This window comes from Patella vulgata, chromosome 4 (assembly GCF_932274485.2).
Source record: "Patella vulgata chromosome 4, xgPatVulg1.2, whole genome shotgun sequence".
NCBI classification, from domain to species: domain Eukaryota; kingdom Metazoa; phylum Mollusca; class Gastropoda; family Patellidae; genus Patella; species Patella vulgata.
Genome location: NC_065882.2, coordinates 1379015 through 1403575, shown reverse-complemented (window position 1 = coordinate 1403575; position 24561 = coordinate 1379015). Strand labels below are relative to the sequence as shown.

Below are 24561 nucleotides of genomic sequence, written 5' to 3'. Positions count from 1 at the left end.
AAATCTGCAAGTGACCTTAATATTTAGATCTAACCCAACTGGTGCAGGATTGCGTGCATGACAAGAAGCAGAGCTTAGCCGCTCGCAGAGAAGATAATCCGTCATCCCGCACGTAGGCGAGTTATAAATAGACAATTTTTCCCTTAATTTTTTTCTCCCCTCTTCCTGCATTTTTGGGTTGACTTTTTGGTCTAGAATTGGAGAAAAGGGATCAAATTTGCAATTCCATAGCAGTTTTGGGTAATACAGATGATTTTACAGCGGAGGGATAGGGTGTGTAAAGTGTCTTTCTGTAGAGCAATCATTGTGTCGGAAGTGAGATTTTCACCTCAGTCAACATCAAATCCCCATAGCAAAAGGTCTAAACGGTCAACCCCATACACAATTAATTATTACGAGGAGATTGCCAAATGTGGTCCCGATTGTGCCGATAAAGATTGGAACCAACGGAATGTTGAGCAAAAAGCTACAGCCTGTGATGTTACAGCCATTTAACATTGAAGTCAATGGGCAAATAAAAGCTAGTCTGAGTTCATGTATATTTGTGTGTAGGCCTATATTAAAGAATCCGTGACAATTGGAATTCGATTTAGAGTAGAGAGAAACGCCCCTGTCGAAATATCCCCCCCATCCCACCCCACCCCACCACAGTGATTATATATACCCGTCTTCATTAGCCTAGTTGGTGCAGATACATGGGACTTAATAATATAATAATAATAATAATTATATATTTTATTACAGTGTCACAACTCAGTTGAATGTTCATACAACATAATACAAATGATTCCTGGCCAACAAAGAACCGTATAGCGGTTCGACAACCCACTACTAGCGTCCTCTGTCGTCATAATGTTCAGGTTAGATGAATTTGGAGAGAGAGAGAGAGAGAGAGAGAGAGAGAGAGAGAGATGGGGTTTAACGTCCACTCCACACAAACTAGGTCATTTCGGGACTAACACATGGTTCAATTTTTATTTCAATAATTCGCTTGCGCGTAGGGGTCTTTAGCAGTGGGGGAAAACCGGATGACCCGGAGAAATCCCACGAGGTTGGATAGACGACCCTAGTCACCCTACCCCGTGGCAGGTTGAAGGCTCGGGCCGCCAACGCTATATACTAATAAATCTCACCATGTTTACATTGGCGTGCACGTAAAAGGAATTCGATAGGCGATAGTGCTGCTGCCCGGTCAAAATTTCTCTAATAGCACACTGTATGGCGTATGCTCGTCTTCATTAGCCCAGTAGAAGCAGAACAGTAGGACGTTAAACCCCATTTCATTTCATTTGTCAGGCGTATTACTAAAACTATATATAGTAACATGTTAAATATTGAGCAGGATATGTTACAGGGATATAAAGTTTTAGCCGTGCATTTAACAGATAAAATCCACATGGCCGAATCCACCTGTCAGTTGGGCTTTGATCTAACCCCATGAATTCAATCTAATCTACATCAATGTTGAACGAAATGTTTTTAAATTTCTATTTGGTTAGAAAAACACACCATAGTTCTAAACATTTGGAGAGAGAGAGAGAGAGAGAGAGAGAGAGAGAGAGAGAGGGTTTAACGTCCACTCGACACAAACTAGGTCATTTCTGGACTAACATATGGTTTAATTTTATTTCAATAATTCGCTTGCGCATAGGGGTCTTTAGCAGTGGGAGGAAACCAGAGAACCCGGAGAAAACCCAAGAGGTTGGACAGTCGATCCTACAACCATTCGGCCATCCACCCCCCCCCCCCCCCCACCATAGTTCTAAACCTTTGGAATGTCGATTAAGAACATAAATGTCGTTGTTGTTGTATTCTCTCTTTTGCTTAATAAATTCTAATAGTCAAGGGTTCCTTTACGTGCACGCCAATATGTACACGGGACCTCAGTTTAGCGTACCATCCGAACGACTAGAGACTGTTCCGTGTGGGAAACTTGCTCGGCCAACTTCGGGATCGAACCGAGAGCTGATTAGCTATCAAATCGGCTTCCTCACTGAGCTACCACATCCTCTTTTTGTAAACCACAACAGTCTCACAGTCGAACATCGTTAAGACTGGAACCAACCAGAAGGCCTCGCTAAGAAGAGTTCTCTATCCTACTAGAAGACCTTGCTAACACGAGTTCTCTTTCCCACCAGAAGACCTCGCTAACAAGCGTTCTCTATTCCACTAGAAGGCCTCGCTAACAAGAGTTGTCTATCCCACCAGAAGACCTAGCTATCCTGCCAGAAGACCTCGCTAACAAGAGTTCTCTGAAGAGAATCTGAAGACTTGATACCCTGCAGCTCGGTGTATATCCGGATATAAATATATACATTTATTTTTACTTTTGATTTATAATTGTGGGGGGACCTTTAGTGTTCTGTTAAAGGTGCCCGGGGAATCTCGGTTTTTACGCCCCATCCGAAAGACTAGAGACGCCCCTTCTTCCCAATAGTTTATCAAAACACCATATAAAACTCGCCAAACTCCTTTGTGAATTTCCATTTATCGGACAATATCTAATTTTCCTGACTCAATCCCCGCTACAACGTACCTGAATGTAGACGAAAGATAACCGGGTTGGATTCCATCGGACTAAAACGATATCCATCAAAAGATTTTAGCCATTACGTATAGGTGGCGATTGTTTGTTTATTATATACAGCAGAGGATGTCGAAAGTTGAGAAATTCTCAATTCATCGTATCTTTATAAATACTGAATGGAATTGAACCATTGTTGGACTAATATTCCTTTTTTGAATGGAATTGAACCATATTTGGACTAATATTCCTTTTTTGAATGGCACTGAACCATTGTTGGATTAATATTCCTTTTATGAATGGAATTGAACCATTGTTGGACTAATATTCATTTTATGAATGGAATTGAACCATTTTTGGACTGATGTTGTTTTAGAGATTCAACTTCTACAATATTTGGTTTAAAAGGGAGTCAAAATCCTTCAAATGACGGTTAGAGATACATTATGCAAGAGGTAAATCTGCCTAATGCAGGTCTTTCTTTAGGCCTGAAATGTTATATAAACTATTAATTAGATATTTATTAACAAAACAAGACCATAACCAACTCTCAATGGCATCGGGTACTCGAGATGTTAACTAGATTAAAACGGTTCGCCATTTAAAAAATTTAATTTAAAAATGGGAAAGCGAGGCTAAGTCTCAAATTTGCCCGAGCCCTGGTTACCACAATGAACACATCTTGCCAAAACTACAAACAGTGATAACTTGGCTGAGAATGAAGTAATTTGAATGAAATTTTCAATATTTTCATTTTGAATTATCTATTTTTGTGCTATTATAGCGAGAACTGTCAGCTCTTTATCTACATCTTACATAATTTATCTTTAATAATTAAAACAAATGAAATTCAGAGACTTGGGTGTAGTAGGTTAATAAAGAAATACAACCCTAACTGAAACTCATTGTTGAATCGAGAGAATAAAAATCGATGCTGGGTCAATACCTTTGTCTTAGTTCTTCACTTTTTATATATCAATTAAACTATTTTAGTTTCTTAAATTTACAAGAAACAAGCGATATTATCTGCGACTCGGGTAATCAATAGGATATCTAATTTAATTTATTACCAGAGCATGTACGTCACGTTCATATTGAATAGATGTTGAAATTATATTTTTAAATTATCAATATACTTCTACTAAAATAACCAGACCAGCGTATTGAATAGATGTGGAAATTATATTTTCAATACCGATCTACTCGAATTACTAGACCAGCGTGGAAATTCCACTTAAATAAATAGGGTTAATTCCACTTAAAGATACATTATGTAAGATTTAGACAAAGAGCTAGCCATTCTTGCTATAATAGTTCGAAAATAGATAATGTAAAATGTGCTATAATTTCAACCACCGTACTGGCTGTTCGAATCTAAGTCTGGCTCATCCATTTTTAGCTTAAATCAAAATATCGCGGAACTGTTCTAATCTATTTAATATTAGATGAAATCCGATGCCATCGAGGGTTGATTATGATCTGGATATGTTAATTAATGTCTAATTAATAATTTAGATAATATTTAAGGCCTAAAGAAAGACCTGAAATAGACAGATTTAGCTCTTGTATAATGCATGTTTAACATCACTATAATGACCCAATTGACCCACTCTGAACCGATGGAGAATTTGGCGTTTGATTTTTAGGCCTAGCCTCGAACATCATTACTAAAGTCGGTACGATAAAAAAAAACCCAACAAAGTCTCGATCATCTAAATTAATGTCTAATTAATAATTTATATAACATTTCAGGCCTAAAGAAAGACCTGCAATAGGCAGATTTAGCTCTTGTATAATGTATGTTTAATAACATGGAAAGGTATACTTAATTTGGAAGGTTTTGTTTTTTTTTACAAAGAATAAACCTGTGAGTAGCTGTTGTGGATTATCAGGAATTATCAGGATCTCACTATGTATAATTTATCGGAATTCCATAAACTAAAAACGTGCATTAAACATACAGTATGACGTCACATTAATAATGATGTCATTGTAATAATCATATTAAACATACATTATGCAAGAGCTAAATCTGCCTATTGCAGGTCTTTCTTTAGGCCTGAAATGTTTTCTAAATTATTAATTAGACATTAATTAACCTATCCAGACCATAATCAACTCGCGATGTTATCGCTAGTCTGTGATATTTACTGGATTTGAATCCGATATGTTGGTCAACTTTCATTCATGATCAAATCCAAAAATGGGCAATCGAGACTATGTTTTATATCGTACCGACTTTAGTAAAGATGATCGAGGCTAGGCCTTAAATTCAAAAGCTAATATCTCGGTTCAGAGTGGATCAATTTGACTGCGATGTTCAGCAAATTGCCTTTACATTATCTATTTTTTTAACTATTATAGTTAAAACTGCCAACTCGTTATCAAATCTCCCATAATGTCCCTTTATGTAATTGACCCGGTATTATATGGCAACCCTTTTCTTTCAGATTCAAACACATTTGAAATAGTGTAAAAAATACATACAAGACATTTAACATTTAAAACTTACAATTACACTCCAAGTACATATATTTGCAACTCAAGGCCTATCCATATGTCCACCATTATTTAGTGTAAACATAACATTTAACGATTTTATATGTTTGGAGAGAACGTGCCTGTTGTTCAATCCAATTTAGTTTATTGAATAAAATATTGTTTAAACTAAATAAAGCATCGAGTATAACAAATACATTGAAAATGAAACACTTCAGATTAATAACACAAATTAAAAACGCTAGTGCAATAAGGTCCGACTCATTGTTAAGTTATTGTCTAGGTTCAAGAGAGAGAAAGAGAAATGTGGTTTAACGTCCACTCGACACAAACTAGGTCATTTCGGGACTAACATATGGTTTAATTTTTTATTTCAATAATTCGCTTGCGTGTAGGGGTCTTTAGCAGTGGGAGGAAACTGGACGACCCGGAGAAAACCCACGAGGTTGGACAGGCGACCCTACTCCTTGTCAAGTACAACCGGGGATTCGAAACCACGCCAGTCGACTCAATGACAGACTTTATGATACTGCGCGCGCACACTAACCATTCAGCCACCCAACCCCCCTTCTAGGTTCAAACTAACTTTTAACAGATCTTTAAAGACACAGTATGTAAGAGTTAAATCTATCTATTACAGGTCTTTCTTTTGGCTTCCGATATTCTTTAATCTATTATTTAAACATTTAATCACATGACAAGCCATTAATCTACTCTCTGATGGCAGAGATTTAAAGGGATTAAAATAATTTTATGATAAAATGGATAATTGGGGCTTAGTTTCGTTTGTCCAGTACCGTTGCTGCGATACTCAACGGTTACGCTACATCTTCAAACAGTCATTACTTCGCCCAGAATAAAGTAATATGAATGAAATTTTCAATATATTCATATTTCATTATCTATTTTAGTAAGAACGACTAGCTCTTTATTAAATCTTACATAATGTATCTTTAAGGGAGATAAAACAAATATTAGTTTGAGAATCTATTGACTAATCACGACTGCTCTAATTTGGTAAGTTTCTCAGGAAGCGCGTGTCAGTGATATCAGGCAAGCTGAAAGCGAACGTTAACCCATAGCTAGTAAATTGTTTAACGTCCTACTGTTCTGCTTCATCTGGGCTAATGAAGACGAGCATACGCCATACAGTGTGTTATGACGGAAATTCTGCCCGGACTGCGGCACTATGGCCCACTCTTACATCGAATTCCAGATGCCAAGGGATCTTTTACGTGCACGCCAATGTGTACACAGGACCTCGGGTTTTCGTCCCATCCGAACGACTAGACAGCTGTCTTTTTGGTGAATGTTATATAAACTAATAATTATACGTTTATTAACACCACGGCAAGACCATAATTAACTCTCGGTGCCATCGGATTTGAATCAGATCTGCTATTCAACGACTGTTTATGATTAACCGTAAAAATGGATAATCGAGACTTTGTTTATAATCGTATCAACGGTTACAATGACAATCGAGGCTACAGTGTTTTTGAATTTCGGTTTTCTTGGTTCAGAGTAAAGTAATTTGACTGAAAATTTCAGCATATTCTCTTTACATTATCTATTTTCTATCTATTATAGCGATACTTGTCACCTCATTATGTCACCTAACAATGTCGCCACAACTATATTGCTACACTTATTTGTTATAATGACCGCTATTTTCAAACCGCCCCCAACATTGATTCATTTCTATAAATACATAAACGTCATAAAAACAAACAGTAATTATACCATTTTTGTCAGGCAATCTATTGAAAAATTCATATATTCCTAATCAAAGAAGTTTTTTTGTAAGATTTTTCTGTCATTTCTTGTTATTTTCGGGATTTAACAGATCGATTGCTATGATAATTTCAGTTGGTAATTATGGCTAACAATTCTAATTGTAAATTAACCTTTCCTTGATCGATTGATCAGTTTAGCTAATTTGTTTTATTAACTATAATAAATACAATAAGGTAATATATTCCTGGTGTTGGCGCCTAGGTGTCTCTCGTGGTGGGTGTTCGAATTGATCACAAGTAAATATTGGTTAATGTCACTGAGAGAGAAAACAGTAAATGTGTTGCAAAGATTCCTTGGATAAAAAAGATTTCTATTTAGCTTGTATCCATTATAGGTGCATAAACTAGTACGTGAATATGCAGCTCATTGTCTCGATAACAAATAAAAGATGGTAATTAAAAACATATTTACAATCCTACGCGTGGATTACAGACCAGAGAGAAAGGTTATATGTACTTTTGTAATATAACATCGCAGTTTGGATCGTCCCACTACCGCTGTGGTAATTAACTAAATCCAAATGAAATGGGATTTAGCTTTAGCTTTTCTCAGCCTATTGGCTTCATGAAGACTGGTTAACGAAATCAAAATGAAATGGAATGGGGTTTAACGTCCTACTGTTTTGCTCCGACTGGGCTAATGCAGACGGGCATATGCCATGCAGTGTGCTATGAGGGAAATTTTGCCCGGCGCTAGGCCAACACCGGGAGCTATGCGGGATATATTTGGCAAGACATCGGCGCTACAGCCTACGCTTATATCGATCACCGGATCAAATTTACAAATCGCACCTGGAGGTGATTTGGCGATTGGGGGTAATCGGTTCCGAAATCGATTTAAATTAGATGGACGTTAAAGATGAAAATCACTTTGTCTAATCAGTGGGCGGTATAAACGCCTATAATGTTTGTATAGGGACAAATGAAATGAAATGAAATGGGGTTTAACGTCCTGCTGTTCTGCTCCGACTGGGCTAATGAAGACAGGCATACACCATACAGTGTGCTATGAGGGAAATCTTGCCCGGGCAGCGGCACTATAGCCTACTCTTATATAGAATTCCAACTGCCAAGGGATCTTTTACGTGCAACCAATGTGTACACCGGACCTCGGTTTTTAGTTCCATCCGAACGACTAGACGTTCTCCCTAGCCTGGGGGAACTACACCTGAAAAATCCGATGAACATTCGTGACCAACACGGGAAATCCTTGCAAATGACATTGCGCAAAGGACCATAGTGAATAAACAAAGGGGCCACAGTGGCTCATTGATTAAGGGTCAGCAGGTCCGGGGATCGATCCCGGTGGTGTTTCCTGTGTGGTTTCCCTTTGTCAGTAGTGGGGCATGGAACAGCGTTTAACCGTTCAAATGAAACGAAAACCCAAGGTCACACCGTCTTGCACCACTGACAAGACGACACCAAGCTGACAAATTTCTTAGGACCTTCTTGTCAAACAGCGGGATGAAACCCGAAGACCTTCTCGGCCAACTCCGGGATCGCATGACTACTGTCGTGAGTTTTCACGGGGTGTTCGAGTATTTTCCCACTGCTAAAGACCATCTGCGTAAGAGATTTTATGAAATTGAATTATATGTTAATACAGAAATGGGTGGCCGAATAGTTAACGCGTGCGCGTTGTATCAGAATGTCTGCCATTGATTCAAGTGACATGGTTTCGATTCCCCGCTTGTACGTTACAAGGTCGCCCGTCCAATCTCCTGAGTTTTCCCCGGGCCCTACTACGGTTTCCTCTCATTGCTAAAGACCCCTATGCGCAAGCGAAATATTGAAATAAAATTCAACCATATGTTAGTCCCGAAATGACCTGGTTTGTGTCGAGTGGACGTTACAATCTCCCACCCCTCTCTCTCTCTCTCTCTCTCCCTCTTCATTTTTTCAACATGAAACATGATATCCATTATTTTATATAAAAACGACAGAATACATTAATCTTGGTTAACTAGTAGGAATGTCAATTATTTCATGGGAAACATAAACACATAATACATTGCACAGATTCATCACTAACTTTCTTTGCCGCCAGCTGAATAACAAATTCTTTTACGATCAAAGTTACTATAAATTTAGCTCGCTCGCTGTGTGTCTTTTACACACAGAGAGAAAATCGAATTAAAAAATCCTTATGCTAAACTCCCACTGTCGTGCGATGCGATACGATAGGATTGTAGCTCCTGAGTCCACGATCTGGTACGTGCAGATACGTTCGGACACATTTCGATACGATCAGCACGATTTCTACGACTGACCGCAATATATGATAAGACCTGATAGGATGACCACGATTACTCCACGATTAAAACCACCATTTCAATCGTGACAGAAGTCCAAATAAATAAAAGCAAAACAACAAACGTTACATATTATTATTACAAAATGTATATAGGGCCCATTTCACAAATGTGTTCAGGGACATTTTACAGAATAACAAAACACACATTCACAAATAAAATATACCAAAAAGATAAAAATCGCCTGGAAATCGATGTCAGCGATTTAACTACTGGTTAACGTGATAGTAGCAACCTAGCATTAGTTAGTAGAGCTGATGGTAGTGGAGACAGTTCCTCGGGATTCAGGGGGGTTGGATGGCCGAATGGTTAACACGTGCGCGCTGTATCATAAGGTCTGTCATTAAGTAGGGTCGCCTGTCCAACCTCGTGGGTTTTCTCCGGGTCCTCCGGTTTCCTCACACTGCTAAAGACCCCTACGCGCAAGCGAATTATTGAAATAAAATTCAACCATATGTTAGTCTCCAAATGACCTAGTTTGTGTCGAGTGGACGTTAAACCTCATTTCTCTCTCTGCCTTGTCTGTAGTTCAGATCGGGTTAGGAAACGGCGTGCAATCCTTCGCATGGGGCGAAAACGTAGCATGCACGTTAAAAACAAACACATGACGGTGAGAATATGCTGAAGGGTAGGTGAAGACTTAATTTAAGAATTCACTCAAAATTAAATCATCGTTTATGAGAAATATCTTTGATCCAGAAACACAAAACTTTGAACATAGTTTCTTATTGATGTATTTGATACATTAAAACAACAAAAGTTTTATAAAGGGCTATATTTTAGTTAAAATAGGGGGTACAATTTTGAGTAAATTCTTAACTTAAGTCTGAGAATGCTTCGTGAACTCGGGGGCCGTTGATACAATTAAATAAGACGTGAAACCCCATTTCATTTCATTTAATAGACAGACAATCAACTGTCGCGGAAAGACATCTTTAAGTTGGATTTCTCCCGGACCTGATCATTACCCAGCCATACGTATACTCATTCAACCACCATCGTCCACCATCGTCTTACCCACTCAACCACCATCGCTCACCATGTTTACATCACTCAGAGTCCGTTTAAAGATCAATCTAATTAAACACACAGATCCTATTTCGTTTCGTTTTTTGCAGTTGAAAATTTCGTTTGACTTGTCTTTACTACACTAGGATCTCGAAGAGTTGTTATCATTGACGTGTTCTGAATGGTGTGAGAGATTACCCAATGAAACGGTCTGTTACGGCGAGCTTTAGACGTGTTTTGCACGGAACTGTGGGTAATCCACTAGAACCATCAATGCTGATTGGGTAATCAAATTTCTGACGTCATAGGGTCAAAACCCGCTTGTATGACCTCTGACGCGACCTATCGCTACAACTTGTCAGGTCTTTTTGTAGTGTAGGGATCGAAAGTATAAAAAAAAACGAAACGAAATGTAGATCTGTATTTAAATCAGGTTGTTTAAAGATTGCAGCCACCCGTTGCGTATTTACCTTTAATTTTTTCTCCAGTTTGAAAAAGGTTTTCTCATCTGTAGTTACACGGTGAACATGTTTGATGAGCGAATTAAACCAAATTTAATCCATCATAACTTGAACAAGAGAACACCGCCATCGTTTCTTTAATTTAAATAAGATTTTGTGAAGGGGACGAAGTACAAGGGCGACTTAATATGTGGTCTGCTACGTTCTTTAAGACCGAAATAGCAAAGCGAGGAAAACCGATTAATATTTCTCGCTAAAGACTGGATGTAAATTCACTTCTACAAAAGACCATTTTGTTATGTCAATATGCCGATATGCTGAGTTGTGCAATGCTGTTCAACGGTTCAATGGAATCTGCCAAATTGCTATTAATGGTTAAAAGATTTTAGAACTCTCGTTATAACTTCCGTTTGTCTAGTGTAAACATCAGTACATAAGAATTTATATAAACAAGTAATTCCTTCGTCTTTAATAGACCCTCCGATAAATCTTTAAAAATACATCTGGCAATAGAGTACCTTATATAGACACTACATACAACAAACACGTTTTCAATAGACCAGGGACCGGTTGCGGTTGCTCAAAACTAAGTTATTTTAAGAATCCGTTAAACTCTAACGGATTGTTATCTTGCTAACGCGTCGTTTGTTAATGGTCCGTTTAATTTCTGTCACTGGAAAGTCAGTTTTCCGGACACCTGTTACCACCGTTTGTCGTGTATTTTGTACACGGTGAACAGTCCATTTGCTGATTTGCACTTCAGAAACTGTAGAATATTTCTGGCCATTATTTACTACAGGCTCCCAAAATTTTGTAGAATACTATAACGCCAAGTTAACGATATGTTAAAGATGGGTTCCCCCAAAAAGTATTTATCGGGTGGTTATTTCCAATAAAAGTATGGCAATTTTGGTATATATGGAAAGTAGAGATATCCAATCTTACTAGAAAAATACTGGATTCCCCGAATAACACTCATGGAGCGTATACAGGACAAAAATGTAAGGGTTCCCCTAATGGAAAGCCCGACGATTAGGAATTTCTGCACGCGTGATGTCAAAGGTCAGACGCGAACATTGAGCGCTTGATGTACAAGTTGATAAACTTTATGAAGAGTTAGACGTACAACACTTTCTGAGATAAAAATGGCGGAAAAAGACGCGGGTAGTGGATAATCCGAGAATTAAATAAGGATTCGATAATTGTAATAAATAGTAAGTGATTAAAGACAACATCGTCTTATGTATGCAATGAATTCTCCTCTGACTTGCAAGAGAGGTAAGTCACGTGACGTAAACATGACCTGGTTTGATCGAATTTTTATAGCAGGGCATTCCTTCGCAATTACAATGTTTTAGAAGGATTTGAAGCAAAATTATGACAAATTAATTAGTTTGAATGTTTTTAGTCCATATGTACCATTAAATCACCCAGTTTGTACCGGGAATGTATCTTTAAAGTTAATGGGGCTTCTCTCCGTTATAGATAACGATCCATTAACATCATGTTAACGAGTCGTTAAAAGTTAACGGAGCTTTGAGCAACCAGCCCTTGGCAATACAGTGCCTTATATAGACATACAACAAACACATCTCACAATAACTGACTTGAATCTAGTCACTGTTACTATGACATGAAATGAAATGGGGCTTAACGTCCTACTGGAGGGGCTGGATGGCCGAATGCTTAGCACGTGCGCGCTGCGCTGTATCATACGGTCTGTCATTGAGTCAACTGGCGGGGTTTCGATTCCCCGGTTGTACGTGACAAGGAGTATGGTCGCCTGTCCAACCTCGTGGGTTTTCTCCGAGTCCTCCGGTTTCCTTCACTGCAAAGACCCCGACGCGCAAGCGAATTATTGAAATAAAATTGAAACATGTGTTAGTCCCGAAATGACCTAGTTTGTGTCAATTGGACGTTAAACCCCATCTCCCTCTCTCTCTCTCTCTCCCCCCCTCTCTCTCTCTCTCTCTCTCTCTGTCTCCTACTGTTCTGGTTCTGACTGGGTTAATGAAGACGAGCATGCGCCATGCAGTGTGCTATGAGGGAAATTTTTCCCGAACAGCGGTGCTCGGCCAACACCGGAAGAGAAACCGCGACTTCCAGGCACGCAAGCCATTTTCTTATTCACTTAGTCACCATGGCTCCAGTTACAGTTCGGGGGACCTGTTTCACCAAATTCTAACTAAGATAAAATCCAAATTTTAGTAATTTAATTGGATAATATTAGATTGATTTTAGTGCTTAGCCAATCAAAATTGACGTATCTACTAAAACTGGATTTTATCTTTACTTGAAATTTCGTGAAACAGGCCCCTGCTCCGAGTGGGTTAATGAAGACGTGTATACGCCATGCTCTGTGCTATGAGGAATATTTCCCCGGATAGTAGCGCCACGGCCTACTCTTTTATTGAATTCCAAATGCTAAGGGATCTTTTACGTGCACGTCAATGTGTACACCGGACCTCGTGTTTTTTGTCCCATCCGAACGACAAGGGCACACCACGCCGGGATGGAGCCAGCGTCTTACTCACTTAGCCACCGTGGCACCCCCTTTTAATATAGGGAATGGAATAGAATGGAAAGAACTGGTGCTTAACGTCTTGTCAACACCGGTACCATACTTCCGTCATTTTAGAACTAACATATGACAATGTTCATTGTTATAGTTACGCGTGAATTGCGAGGATGGAGAATATTGCCCAAGACAGTGGCGTTTCTGCTCAACTAGTTTTCTTCGATTTACAAAAGTTCTATTTTTCGGGGGGGGGGGGGGGGGGCGGGGTGGCCGAATGGTTAGGACGTGCTTGCTGTATCATAAGGCCTGTCATTGAGTCAGCTGGCGTGGTTTCGAATCCTCGGTTGTACGTGACAAGGAGTAGGGTTGCCTGTCCAGCCTCGTGGGTTTTCTCCGGGTCCACCGGTTTCCTCCCACTGCTAAAGATCCCTACGCGCAAGCGAATTATTGAAATAAAAAAAAAGTAAAAACCATATGTTAGTCCCGAAATGACCTAGTTTGTGTCGAGTGGACGTTAAACCCCATTTCTCTCTCTCTCTCTCTCTCTCTCTTCCTCTCTCTCTCTCTATTTTTCGACACGCGTCCCTTGTCCGATCCACAAACACTAGCCCTTTTACGAGAGGGAGAGAAATGAGGTGTAACGTCCACTCGACACAAACCAGGTCATTTCGGGACTAACATGGTTGAATTTTATTTCAATATTTCGCTTGTACGTAGGGGTCTTTAGCAGTGAGAGGAAACCGTAGGGCCCAGTGAAAACCCAGGAGATTTGACGGGCGACCTTGTAACGGACAAGCGGGGAATCGAAACCATGTCACTTGACTCAATGGTAGACATTCTGATACAACGCGCACGCGTTAACTATTCGGCCACCCGTTAGCCCTTTCAAATGAATACCGTAGCGCCGCTGCCTGGGCATACAATCCCGCCATAGCACACGCCATGGCGTATGTCCGTCTTCATTAGCCCAGTCGGAGCAGAACAGTAGGACGTTAACCCCTTTTCATTCCATTAAAGCCAGCTTGTCGCAGAAAAGTAGGACGTTAAACCCCATTTCATTTCATTTCCTGTAAAGAAATTATTATTCAACATAGATATTCCACTAACGAGCAAAACATGTCAATCCGTATCAGGTTAACAATTAGCGTGATCGTGTCGACTAATCAACTCTTGTCACGGGTGTGACATCCAGTGAGAAAAACCAATGTCTCTTCACTGATAAAGATAATCATAGGACGAATCAAATTAACGATTCGGGTAAATCTTTATGTATTACTACACAGTTGGCTATGTCACATGTTGCCCTGTCCATCATCAGTGTTACTTGAAGAGCGTACCAATGAGGGTGTGTATATATATCGAAGTAGGCCTAGCTACGAGACCGGTCCTAAAAACGTTGATATATTTGATCTTGTTAGTTTCATTTCACAATGTGAGTGTGTACATATAGAGAATCTCCTACGAGTATTTTTTTAAATCAAAAAATATCAATACAAGTCGATAAAGGAAAAAAAAACTCGGCAGAGCCTCGTTTCTTTTTTTACTTTATCGACCAGTGTTGATAATGTTTGATATCAAAAAAGACGAGTAGGAGATTTTATTTATGACCCAATGCACAAATAAATAAATATAATTCTTTGCTATAGATTTCACTTTTACTGATCATGATTACATTGATTACATCAAGGTCAATTAAATAAAAAATAATTTATTTTTAATAAAAAAAAAGAAGTTACTTTTGATAAAAAATGAACTGTTCTTTGAAAATTAAAAAAAGTAGTTCCTTTTTAACTGACAAATCAAATTCATGTAAAGCGATATTTCCTAAGGAGATTAGTGCCCGTAACGTCCTTAAAAAGTAATGGTGTATTAGTATGCTTATTTAATATACCCAGCTGTATGACGTTAAGTGATATGTAGTTATATCCATACAATTGTGATACGGCTGCCGGTTTACTATTGGCAACACTTGCCGCTTTTAGAAAGACGTTGTCAAAATAGCGTCGTTCGAAGACATCCGGCAAACCTCGACGGACTACGATACCCTTCCTAGCTTTAGTCAAACAATTTAAGCGTTTACTATCGGAAGTGCATAACAAACAACAAACAGTTTCTTGAGATAGAACACTCTTATCAGGCGTCTTTCATCCAATTATGGGCGCCGCCATTTTTAATCCGGGCACTTGAAAGTAGTTCCAATATGGCCGAATTCGTCACCCAGCCGAGGTTAGATGTACAGGGGTTAGTTGAAGTTAGAACAATCCACCTCTCTCTCATTCTCTCTCTCTCTCTCTCTCTCTCTCTCACATAACAACCACGAAGAGGATATTTTGTCAGTTGTGCAAGACGGGCCTGACAAGGATCAAACAGGTCTTGAGGTTCGGATAGGACAAACAAATATCGATGTCCTCCCATATAGTTGTTGCTAAGCACTGTGTAACAAGTTTATAACATTATATGAAATGGTGGTTGATTTGTGCAACCCCTCCTGGCAAAAATAATCTCTTCGGAAAGAACCCATGCCAGCTGGCAATAGATGAAAATTAGGCAGTAACACCGCAGCACACGCACAATTTACATCATAGCACACTCCATATGGTGTATGTCAAACTTCATAAGCTCGGTTGGTTCTTAAAAATAGGACTCCAAACCTCACTTGATTTCATTTTGCAGATCTGATTACGTTTAATTCTATTGAAGATTTGTGTGTAAGCCCGCTCGTCTAGCCATATAATTAGGTCCGCAATAGTATATTTAATTATAGAAGAAGAAAAAAAAGCGGGAAGCGGTAGTGTACTGATAGACAAATGGCTACAGGGTCAGTAAAACTATTATCACCGTAACTCGACAGGTTTAGTTGTAGACAAAGGTTAATGGGCCTGGTGGTATCCTGTACATTGTTCATGTCAAGTAATGAGGTGTTTATTCTCCCCATAAAAACCACTAGGGGCTGAAATCCAATTCGTTTATTTATTAAACAAGAGTTCCACAAATTAATTATTAAAAATATGCGTGTGTGAAAAAGCTTTATTTAACGTCCGCGTCCACCGAGGTGATATCACAGACAATAAAAATATGCTGTTTCTATCTGATCTTATAGTCTCAAGCTTTCCCTTTCTTTCTCTAGGGGAGCCACGGTGGCTAGGTGGTTAAGACGCTGGCTCTCTAGCTTGGAGGTCGGGTGTTCGATCCCTGCATTGGCCGAGAAAGTTCATCCAGATTTTCCGACGTGGTTTCCCCTTGTCAGTGGTGCAGAACGGAGGGCCTGACAAGGAGAGTTGTCTAGTCTTTCGGATGAGACGAACAACCGAGGTCCCGTGTATACATTAGAATGCACGTAAAAGATCCCTTGGCAGTTGGAATTCGATATAAGAGTAGGCGATAGTGCCGCTGCCCGGGCAAAATTTCCCTCATAGCACACTGTATGGCGTATGCCCGTCTTCATTAGCCCAGTATAGGAGCAGAACAGTAGGACGTTAAACCCCATTTCATTTCATTTCCTTTCTCTAGAGGTGGTGGTGGGGGGGTAGGGTAGCCTGTCCAACCTCGTGGGTTTCCTCCGGGTCGTCCGGTTTCCTCCCACTGCTAAAGACCATGCTACACGCAAGCGTATTATTGAAATAAAATTGAACCATCTGTTAGTCCCGAAATAACCTGGTTTGTTTCGAGTGGACGTTTGCCCCCCCTCTCTCTCTCTCCTTCTCTCTCTCCCTCTCTCTCCCGCTCTCTTTCACACCAAATGTGAGAAAAATCTGTTTGCAATTGTAGGATCTATCGTGTTCACAAGATTTTCGGAAAAGGGGGTGTAATTCGGGAGCGAAAGATCGCTGAACGCTGAAATGCGGTATGGTTCATCTTCACATCAAATTGGAAAAGACAAAACTGTGGCCCCTATTGCGTTCAATAACCTACCGCGACGATCAGGCGTATAACTGTTCATTTTAAAACAAGGAAACGAAGAGAAAGTGTCACCCACTTGTGCCACTCGGCAAACCTCAGCAGATTCCAGTACCCTACATCTAGCCTCGGCTGTAGGACGATGTCCGCCATTGGGACTACTTTCAAGTTCCCGGATAACCAACGGCGTTGTCCATGACGACGCCTTTGCAGAATGTTTTATCAAAAAAATATTTCAAAGTCTTAAGCTGTTTTTCTTTCGAGTTTATCCGATTTTCTTCAAACAAGGACAACTTTGCACTAAAAATTCTACACACGCTTCGAACGACGCAATTTGGTTAACTTCTTTCTAAAAGCGGCAAGTTTTCCTAATAAGTAAACCGGTACCGCATCGCAATTGTATAGGCGTAGGTACATATCACTTACTGTCATACAGCCGAGGCTCGTTGTGTAGAGTAACAAGAGTGCCACTTAAACCACACAAGTCGCTCTTGGTGGACCGAAGGGGCGCTCTGCCAATCTTATGTGATGAATTTGTTCTGGTCTTTCAGCAGTCATTATATAAATTGATTTTAAGAAAAAGTTAGAAATGAAAAGAACTGCTTGATCACCCTTAGTTGTATAAAAAAAATTAATAAATTATAAATTGATGGAGTCACCACTTTCCAGTAAACTCATCAAGCGTGTTCGTCATATTTTTGCTAAACATGATTTTAACTGTGGCACAAAGGTGGCTTCATGATTATAGATATATTCTAAATTATTTATGTCAACCAAAATTATGTTTTTAATTTTATATTAAATAGCTATATATATATACAAGAAAAAAAAGATCTTGCTCACTGACGAAGAGGTTCCGGGTTCGTATTGTTTTACCCTTGTCAGTGCTGCTGGGCGGAGGGCATGTCTAGTTGTGCTGATGGGACAAAAAACAGCCCAGTTGGTGCCGGGAAGTAGAACGTTCAAGCCCGTTTTATTTTTATTGTATAGGTCTATAGCTGTACAGCCACAAATAAACTTAATTTATGGTAGTTGGCGCAGCCTTAAGTCGTATTGTCGATATAATCAGGTGTCGATATAAATAGGTCTCGATATAACCAGGTATCAATATAACCAGGTATCGATATAACCAGATCTTGATAGAACTAGGTGTCGATATAACCAGGTATCGATATAAACGGGTCTCAATATAACCAGGTAATTATAAACAGGTGTCGATATAACTAGGTGTCGATATAATCAGGGATCGATAGAAAGAGGTGTTGATACAGCCAGGTGTTGATACAGCCAGGTGTCGATATAACCAGATCTTGATATAACTAGGAGTCGATATAACCAGTTATCGATATAACCAGCCGTCGATATAAGCAGGTATCGATATAACTAGGTATCGATATAACCAGGTCCAATATAGTGCGATATTCGTTTTTTAAATATGCATTGAGATAAAGAGCGGACGGTTCGCCTATTATAGTGTAAATAGAGATAATGAAAAGGCAATGTTGAAATTTCCAGTCAAATTACTTCATTCCTAGCGAAGTTAGGACTGTTTAAGAATATCGTCGTCTCGATTTTCCATTTTTATATTAAATTATTAATGCGATCGTGTTGTAATCCGTTCAAAATTACAACCACCCGACGGTCCAGAGGGTTGATTATGGACTTGTCATGTAAATAAATGTTTTAATGAATAACTGAATAATTCATATGAGATTTGAGGCCAAAAGAAGATAGAGAGAAAAAGAGAGGGAGAGAGAGAAAGAGAGAGAGAAAGAGAGAGAGAGATGGGTTTTAACACAAACTAGGTCATTTCGGGACTAACATGTGGTTCAATTTTATTTCAATAATCCGCTTGCAGTGGGAGGAAACCGGAGGACGACCGGGAGAAAACCCACAAGGTTGGGCAGGCGACCCAACGCCTTATCACGTACAACATGGGAATCGAAACCACCACAGTTGACTCAATGACAGACCTTATGATACAGCGCGCACGCGCTAACCCTTCGGCCATCCAACCCCCGGAGGCCCAAAGCTAGACCTGTAATAGGCAGATTTAAATCTTACATAATGCATCATTAAGAACCCCCACTCCGCTTTTCTTTTTTTATCAAATCAGCGTTCAATGGAAAGAATTTAGAAACAAAACAGAAAAAAAACATGTCTAAAATACTGTTACTGTCAACATCTGCCCAGGTAGTGATTATCTATTATTAAAATACAGATGTGACGTCATCCTTTGATGTTGGAGTACCATTATTTCAAATAATCGTACGGGCAATGTGCCAAGCGTAACTTCGTAAAATATTGAACTCGAGTGACGTATTTCATTGCAAAGCACGTGCAAGTGTCTGTATTTTAAGTTGTTTAATGGTCTCGAGCTTAAGACATTGCGTAATATATTGTAAAAACATTCGGGCCTCACGGCCCTCATGTTGTTACAATATATTACTTAATGTCTCGCTCTCGACCATTAAACAATACTTACAGGTAGTGATTATCTATTATTGGGGACATCTCACTGTGCCCCCTGCTATTGTTCTCATGGGGGGATTAATCAAGCAAGGGGATTATCGAATACAATGGTGTTAAAAGTATAGTCTGTTTTTTTAAACTACTAGGTTTAAACTAATTAACAACTTTATTCACAATAAATTTCATAAAAGTAACAACAAATACATGTATCAATTATAAATCATAACCCTACTAAATGTGATATGGCGTCAGTATATTCAATTGCACTTTTTACTACATTTAACAGTTTGATTTTTAGATCATTAATAGATTCTTCTACTCTTTTATATTTTCGTCTATTAGGGGGCAATCGTCCCCCGTTATCCAATTGAACTATTGTATTTTCAGTAAAAGTCTGCAGGTGCTATTGGGTTTCGTATAATTAACTAAATTTTGACCTCCTTGGGAATTAGGAATAAACCCTATGCGAACTTGAGCCATTTTAAAAGATATAATGTAATTGGGGTGACAACTATCCTTATATAATGATAGTGAGTTTCTAATCATATATTTGATTGATTTATGAGTACTGTCTGAATGAAAGGTAGGTCAATAATATTTAAGATACTCGTTAACCGATGACACGTGAACTTAACTTATATATTTTAATCATTAAAATAATTAAATTTTAACTAGGTGAACAGTACTAATAAGGATACAGTCTATAATCCTTTGTTTACTTAAATTTTCACACCACTACCCTATAACACCAGTTGATTGGGGGGCACAGTGAGATTAAACCCCATTATTACAACTAGGTACTAATTATCTTTAGTATCACTGTTACTGTCAACATCTCAGGTAATAATTGTCTATTATTACTACTAAGTATCAGTTATCTTTAGTATCACTGTTACTGTCAACATCTCAGGTAATAATTGTCTATTATTACTACTAAGTATCAGTTATCTTTAGTATCACTGTTACTGTCAACATCTCAGGTAATAATTGTCTATTATTACTACTAAGTATCAGTTATCTTTAGTATCACTGTTACTGTCAACATCTCAGGTAATAATTGTCTATTATTACTACTAGGTATCAGTTATCTATTATTATTTGTCTTATTATTGTCATTATGGTTGCTTTTAATAATTTTAATGGTTTCTTCTGGTTATTTATTTGTTTGATATTTAAGCTAAAACATGAATAAATAGGCTGACTAGATGGATATTTATCATTAACTTGAAAACGTGACCTTTATGTGTTACGAAATATCGTTATTAAATAACAGAGAAGTATATTTATTTATATATATATATCCTGTGTTTTGGTATAAATGTCTAAAATAATCAGTACTGCACAAAACAACTTTAGTTAAAGGGGGATTATGGGAGATTAGATAAAGAACTCTGAACCGAGGTATTAGCTTTTGAATTTTAGGCCTAGCCCCGATCATCATTACTAAAGTCAGTACGATAAAAAAAACGTAGTCTCGATTATCCATTTTTGGATTTAATCATCATTGAGCGTTGAGCAGCAAATTGGATTCAAATCCAGTAAATATCACAGGCTAGCGTTGACATCGAGAGTTGATTATGGTCTGGATAGGTTAAAGATACATTATGGGAGATTCGATAACGAGTTGGCAGTTCTCACTATAATAATTAAAAACTAGATAACGTAAAGGCAATTTGCTGAAATTTTCATTCAAATTGATCCACTATGAACCGAGAACTAAGCGAATAAAATATCTGCCTAGTCTCGGTCATCATTACTAAAGTCAGTACGTTAAACAGCATAGTCTCGATTATCCATTTAATCGTTTAATCGAGAAGGAAAGTTATGCAGTAAATCGAATCACAATCCACTTAAGCTCGCAGGCTAGCGATGCCATCTAGATTACAGTCTGGATAAGTTAATTAATGCCTAATTAATAATTTAGATAACATTTCAGGACTAAAGAAAGACCTGCAATAGACAGATTTAGCTCTTGCATAATGTATGTTTAAAGCAGAACTATTTTTTTTTATCTATCCTTACTTCCAACACATTAATTGTTTTTCTTTAATGTTTAAAAATTTAATTTGCAGAAGAAAAAAAAATTGTGAGTCAATTAACACGCGGTGATCGTAGCGACCACCAACAATAACTGACCCAGAGTGATCTTAGGGTGAGCAATGGCTACTAAAACTTAAGATGACATATACCTAACGGTGCCGTCTACAGATGGACGTATTTCACACGAGGCATCGTGAAATATATCGGACATAGGGAATTAGTCGAACATCCAGACGTTGCCATGGAATGCCCTTGGCAGAACAGACACGAATTAACCGATTTTAACAGATCTTACTTCCTTATGAGAAGTATACACTAGCATACGATCTGTACCCCCAGCAGCGTATAGTTAGGCCCTGGTTAAACTGGAGGTTTTATCTTGAGAATTCATAGGACAGATTCTTTCTTGTGAACAGCACCAGTTTGTCTTATAAGTTACCATTATTTGGCTTACGTAAAACCGTAAGGTATAGAACAGACCCTATTCATGTAGGATTTTACCTAATATCAACGCAGCAACTCTTCTCATCAGGACCTAGTGTATAAAACAGACCCTACTTAAGGAGGATTTTACATAGAAACCTAGCAGCACCCTTTTCCAACATGGTAGAAATTATAGAACAGATCTTATTCGTGTAGGCATACAGTGTGCTATGAGGGAAATTTTGCTAGGGCAGTGGCACCATGGCCTACTCTTATATCGAATTCCAACTGCCAAGGGATATTTTACTTGTAACATCCGAATGATTAGACAGTTGTCCTTGTCAGGCCCTCCGTCCAGCATTTTTACTAGGAACCTAGCCGAACAATAACTTACGTGATAAATCCTATACGACTTTTGCTAGGATTTGTCTTTGATGATCAACCGGTGTGTCTCTGTCTTTAATCAGCTCATGTTATAGAAACCGCAAGGTGTTTTTTTGGAATTAGATTTAAATCGAAATCAATATTCATCTCTAATGGTTAATTAGTTTTCCCTTTCATGTTTAAGGTTTTTTAATTATGGAGATTGAGAGAGAGAGAGGGAGAGAGAGAGAGATTGAGAGAGAGAGAGAGAGAGAGAGAGAGCTTAAGTAATTAGTACAGCAATTAAATCAGTAGTTTATTAGCTCTATATAGGGACTACACCTGTGGTACGATCGCGGTACATGAAAAACGCATGCTAGCGCTAATATGAGCGCAATGCTTTAGACCATTCTGCCATATAACATTCTTAAAGTAAAACTGAAATAGGGTTTAACGTCCTGCACGTCTGCGCCAATCTGGATAAGAAGGCGGACATACGCCGTACAGTGTGATATAAAGGGAATTTTGCCCGGACAGCGGCGCTACGGCCTACTCTTCTATCGAATCCCAACTGTCATGGGATCTTTTACGTGCACGCCAATGTATCCACGGGATCTCGTATTTTAGTCCCATCTTAACGATTAGACAGTTGTGCGTGTCCTAAAAGGGGGTGGGGGTAGATGGCCGAATGTTTAGCGAGTGCGCGCTGTATCATAAGGTCTGTCATTGAGTCTGTGGTTTCCATTCGCCGGTTGTACGTGGCAAGGAGTAGGGTCGCCTGTCCAACCTCGTGGCTTTTCCCCCACTAAAATCCCTTACGCGCTAGCGAATTATTGAAATAAAATTGAATCATATGTTAGTCCCGAAATGACCTGGTTTGTGTCGAGTGGACGTTAATCTCTCTCTCTCTCTCTCTCTCTCTCTCTCTCCTAAAAGTAATGGTCGCTCTTAAATAAATGGCAGATCTATTATCTGCAACATTCTAAAAAAATAAACGCCTAAAGTATTAAAGCTTACCTTTCAACACAGACCGCAACAAGGGTTAACACTGAGGAATACAGACCACAGACGAGTAGGGTCCTCTGTAATTTACACATAACCAATCCCATCAGCCAGCCCCTATTAAGCATGAATAGTACAATTTCGGGAACTCCAAATAACATGATTATTGAATCAGCAATTGCCAAGTTCAGAATAAGCATATTTGTCACAGATTTTCGCATTTTTCGATCCGCTAGAATGATGTAAATGACCATAAAGTTGCCGATAATTCCGACAAACCCCACAACACAAAATAAAGTTGAAAAAATAGCGATATAGCTGGTCGAGACCATCGGATTTTCTTCCACCTCGGGTGTCCTGTTATTCGCCAGCGGCAGGTTAAGAGTCAAGTTTATCGCCTGAGATGTTAAGGCCAACACTGAATGACTGTCACCAGATAAACCGCCGTCAACCAAGCCATCCATCTTCACTGATTATAGATAGAACTCCAAAGAGACCGCAATTAGCTAAATAACACCGCTCACTTCTCCTAGATATAGTCAACTTACTAATTGTATCTTGATCCAGTTCCCATTGGGAATATATCATTCAAGACTTAAGATGATTTCGCCAAAAGTTTTTCTAACTTTTCAGTTAATCAACGCTTCTAGGTTAACAAATAAACAGTTTCTGGCACCCCCGTAGAGAATTTCCGTCATTCCGAAATTTTTAGCCTTTTGACTAATTTCCACTTATTCTGAAAAGAGTAAAAGTGAATTAAATCAGTAGAGTATAATATGCATATATTTATATATAGTCGATGTTTTTCCAGCCAACCAACTGTGTTTACAATACGGTGTGATCGATATGACGATGTGATCACTGTTCTATGAATGAAGAAGTGTCTGCTTATATATACACATATATAAAACTATACCCCGTCGTTGAACGCCACTCGTCATACAGAACGATCTGTTGCGCCGTTCGTGTTAGTTAAATCGCCTATAATGCACAAACTTGCATAAAGCAGTTACTTTGGCACGCAAGAATCATTATTTTCATTCTGCTACACCGTCCATTCATCGTTCGTTATTTATACACGAGTCTTAACTAGTGCCACGCCCACTTGTTGCTTTCAAAAAATACTTTCAAGTTATTTTATATTAAAAACAGATTTTCTTAAATATGAGACATGTTCTACAGTATTATATAATTCCCCCTGGACCGCCTACGTTTTATAGTTGATAAACATAACGCCCACTAATGT

General features: G+C 38.7%; 1 protein-coding gene across 1 annotated transcript in view; it reads right to left on the bottom strand.

The window, feature by feature from the left end:
• Positions 1-24269, bottom strand: part of LOC126817651 (neuropeptide receptor 15) — a 61808-nt gene extending 37539 nt beyond the window's left edge. Inside the window, exon 1 of the mRNA XM_050544758.1 lies at positions 23331-24269. Coding sequence (XP_050400715.1) covers positions 23331-23779 — 449 coding nt within the window. The 5' untranslated portion in view covers positions 23780-24269. The remainder of the gene's footprint in view (positions 1-23330) is intronic.
• Between the last annotated feature and the right edge of the window lie 292 nt (positions 24270-24561).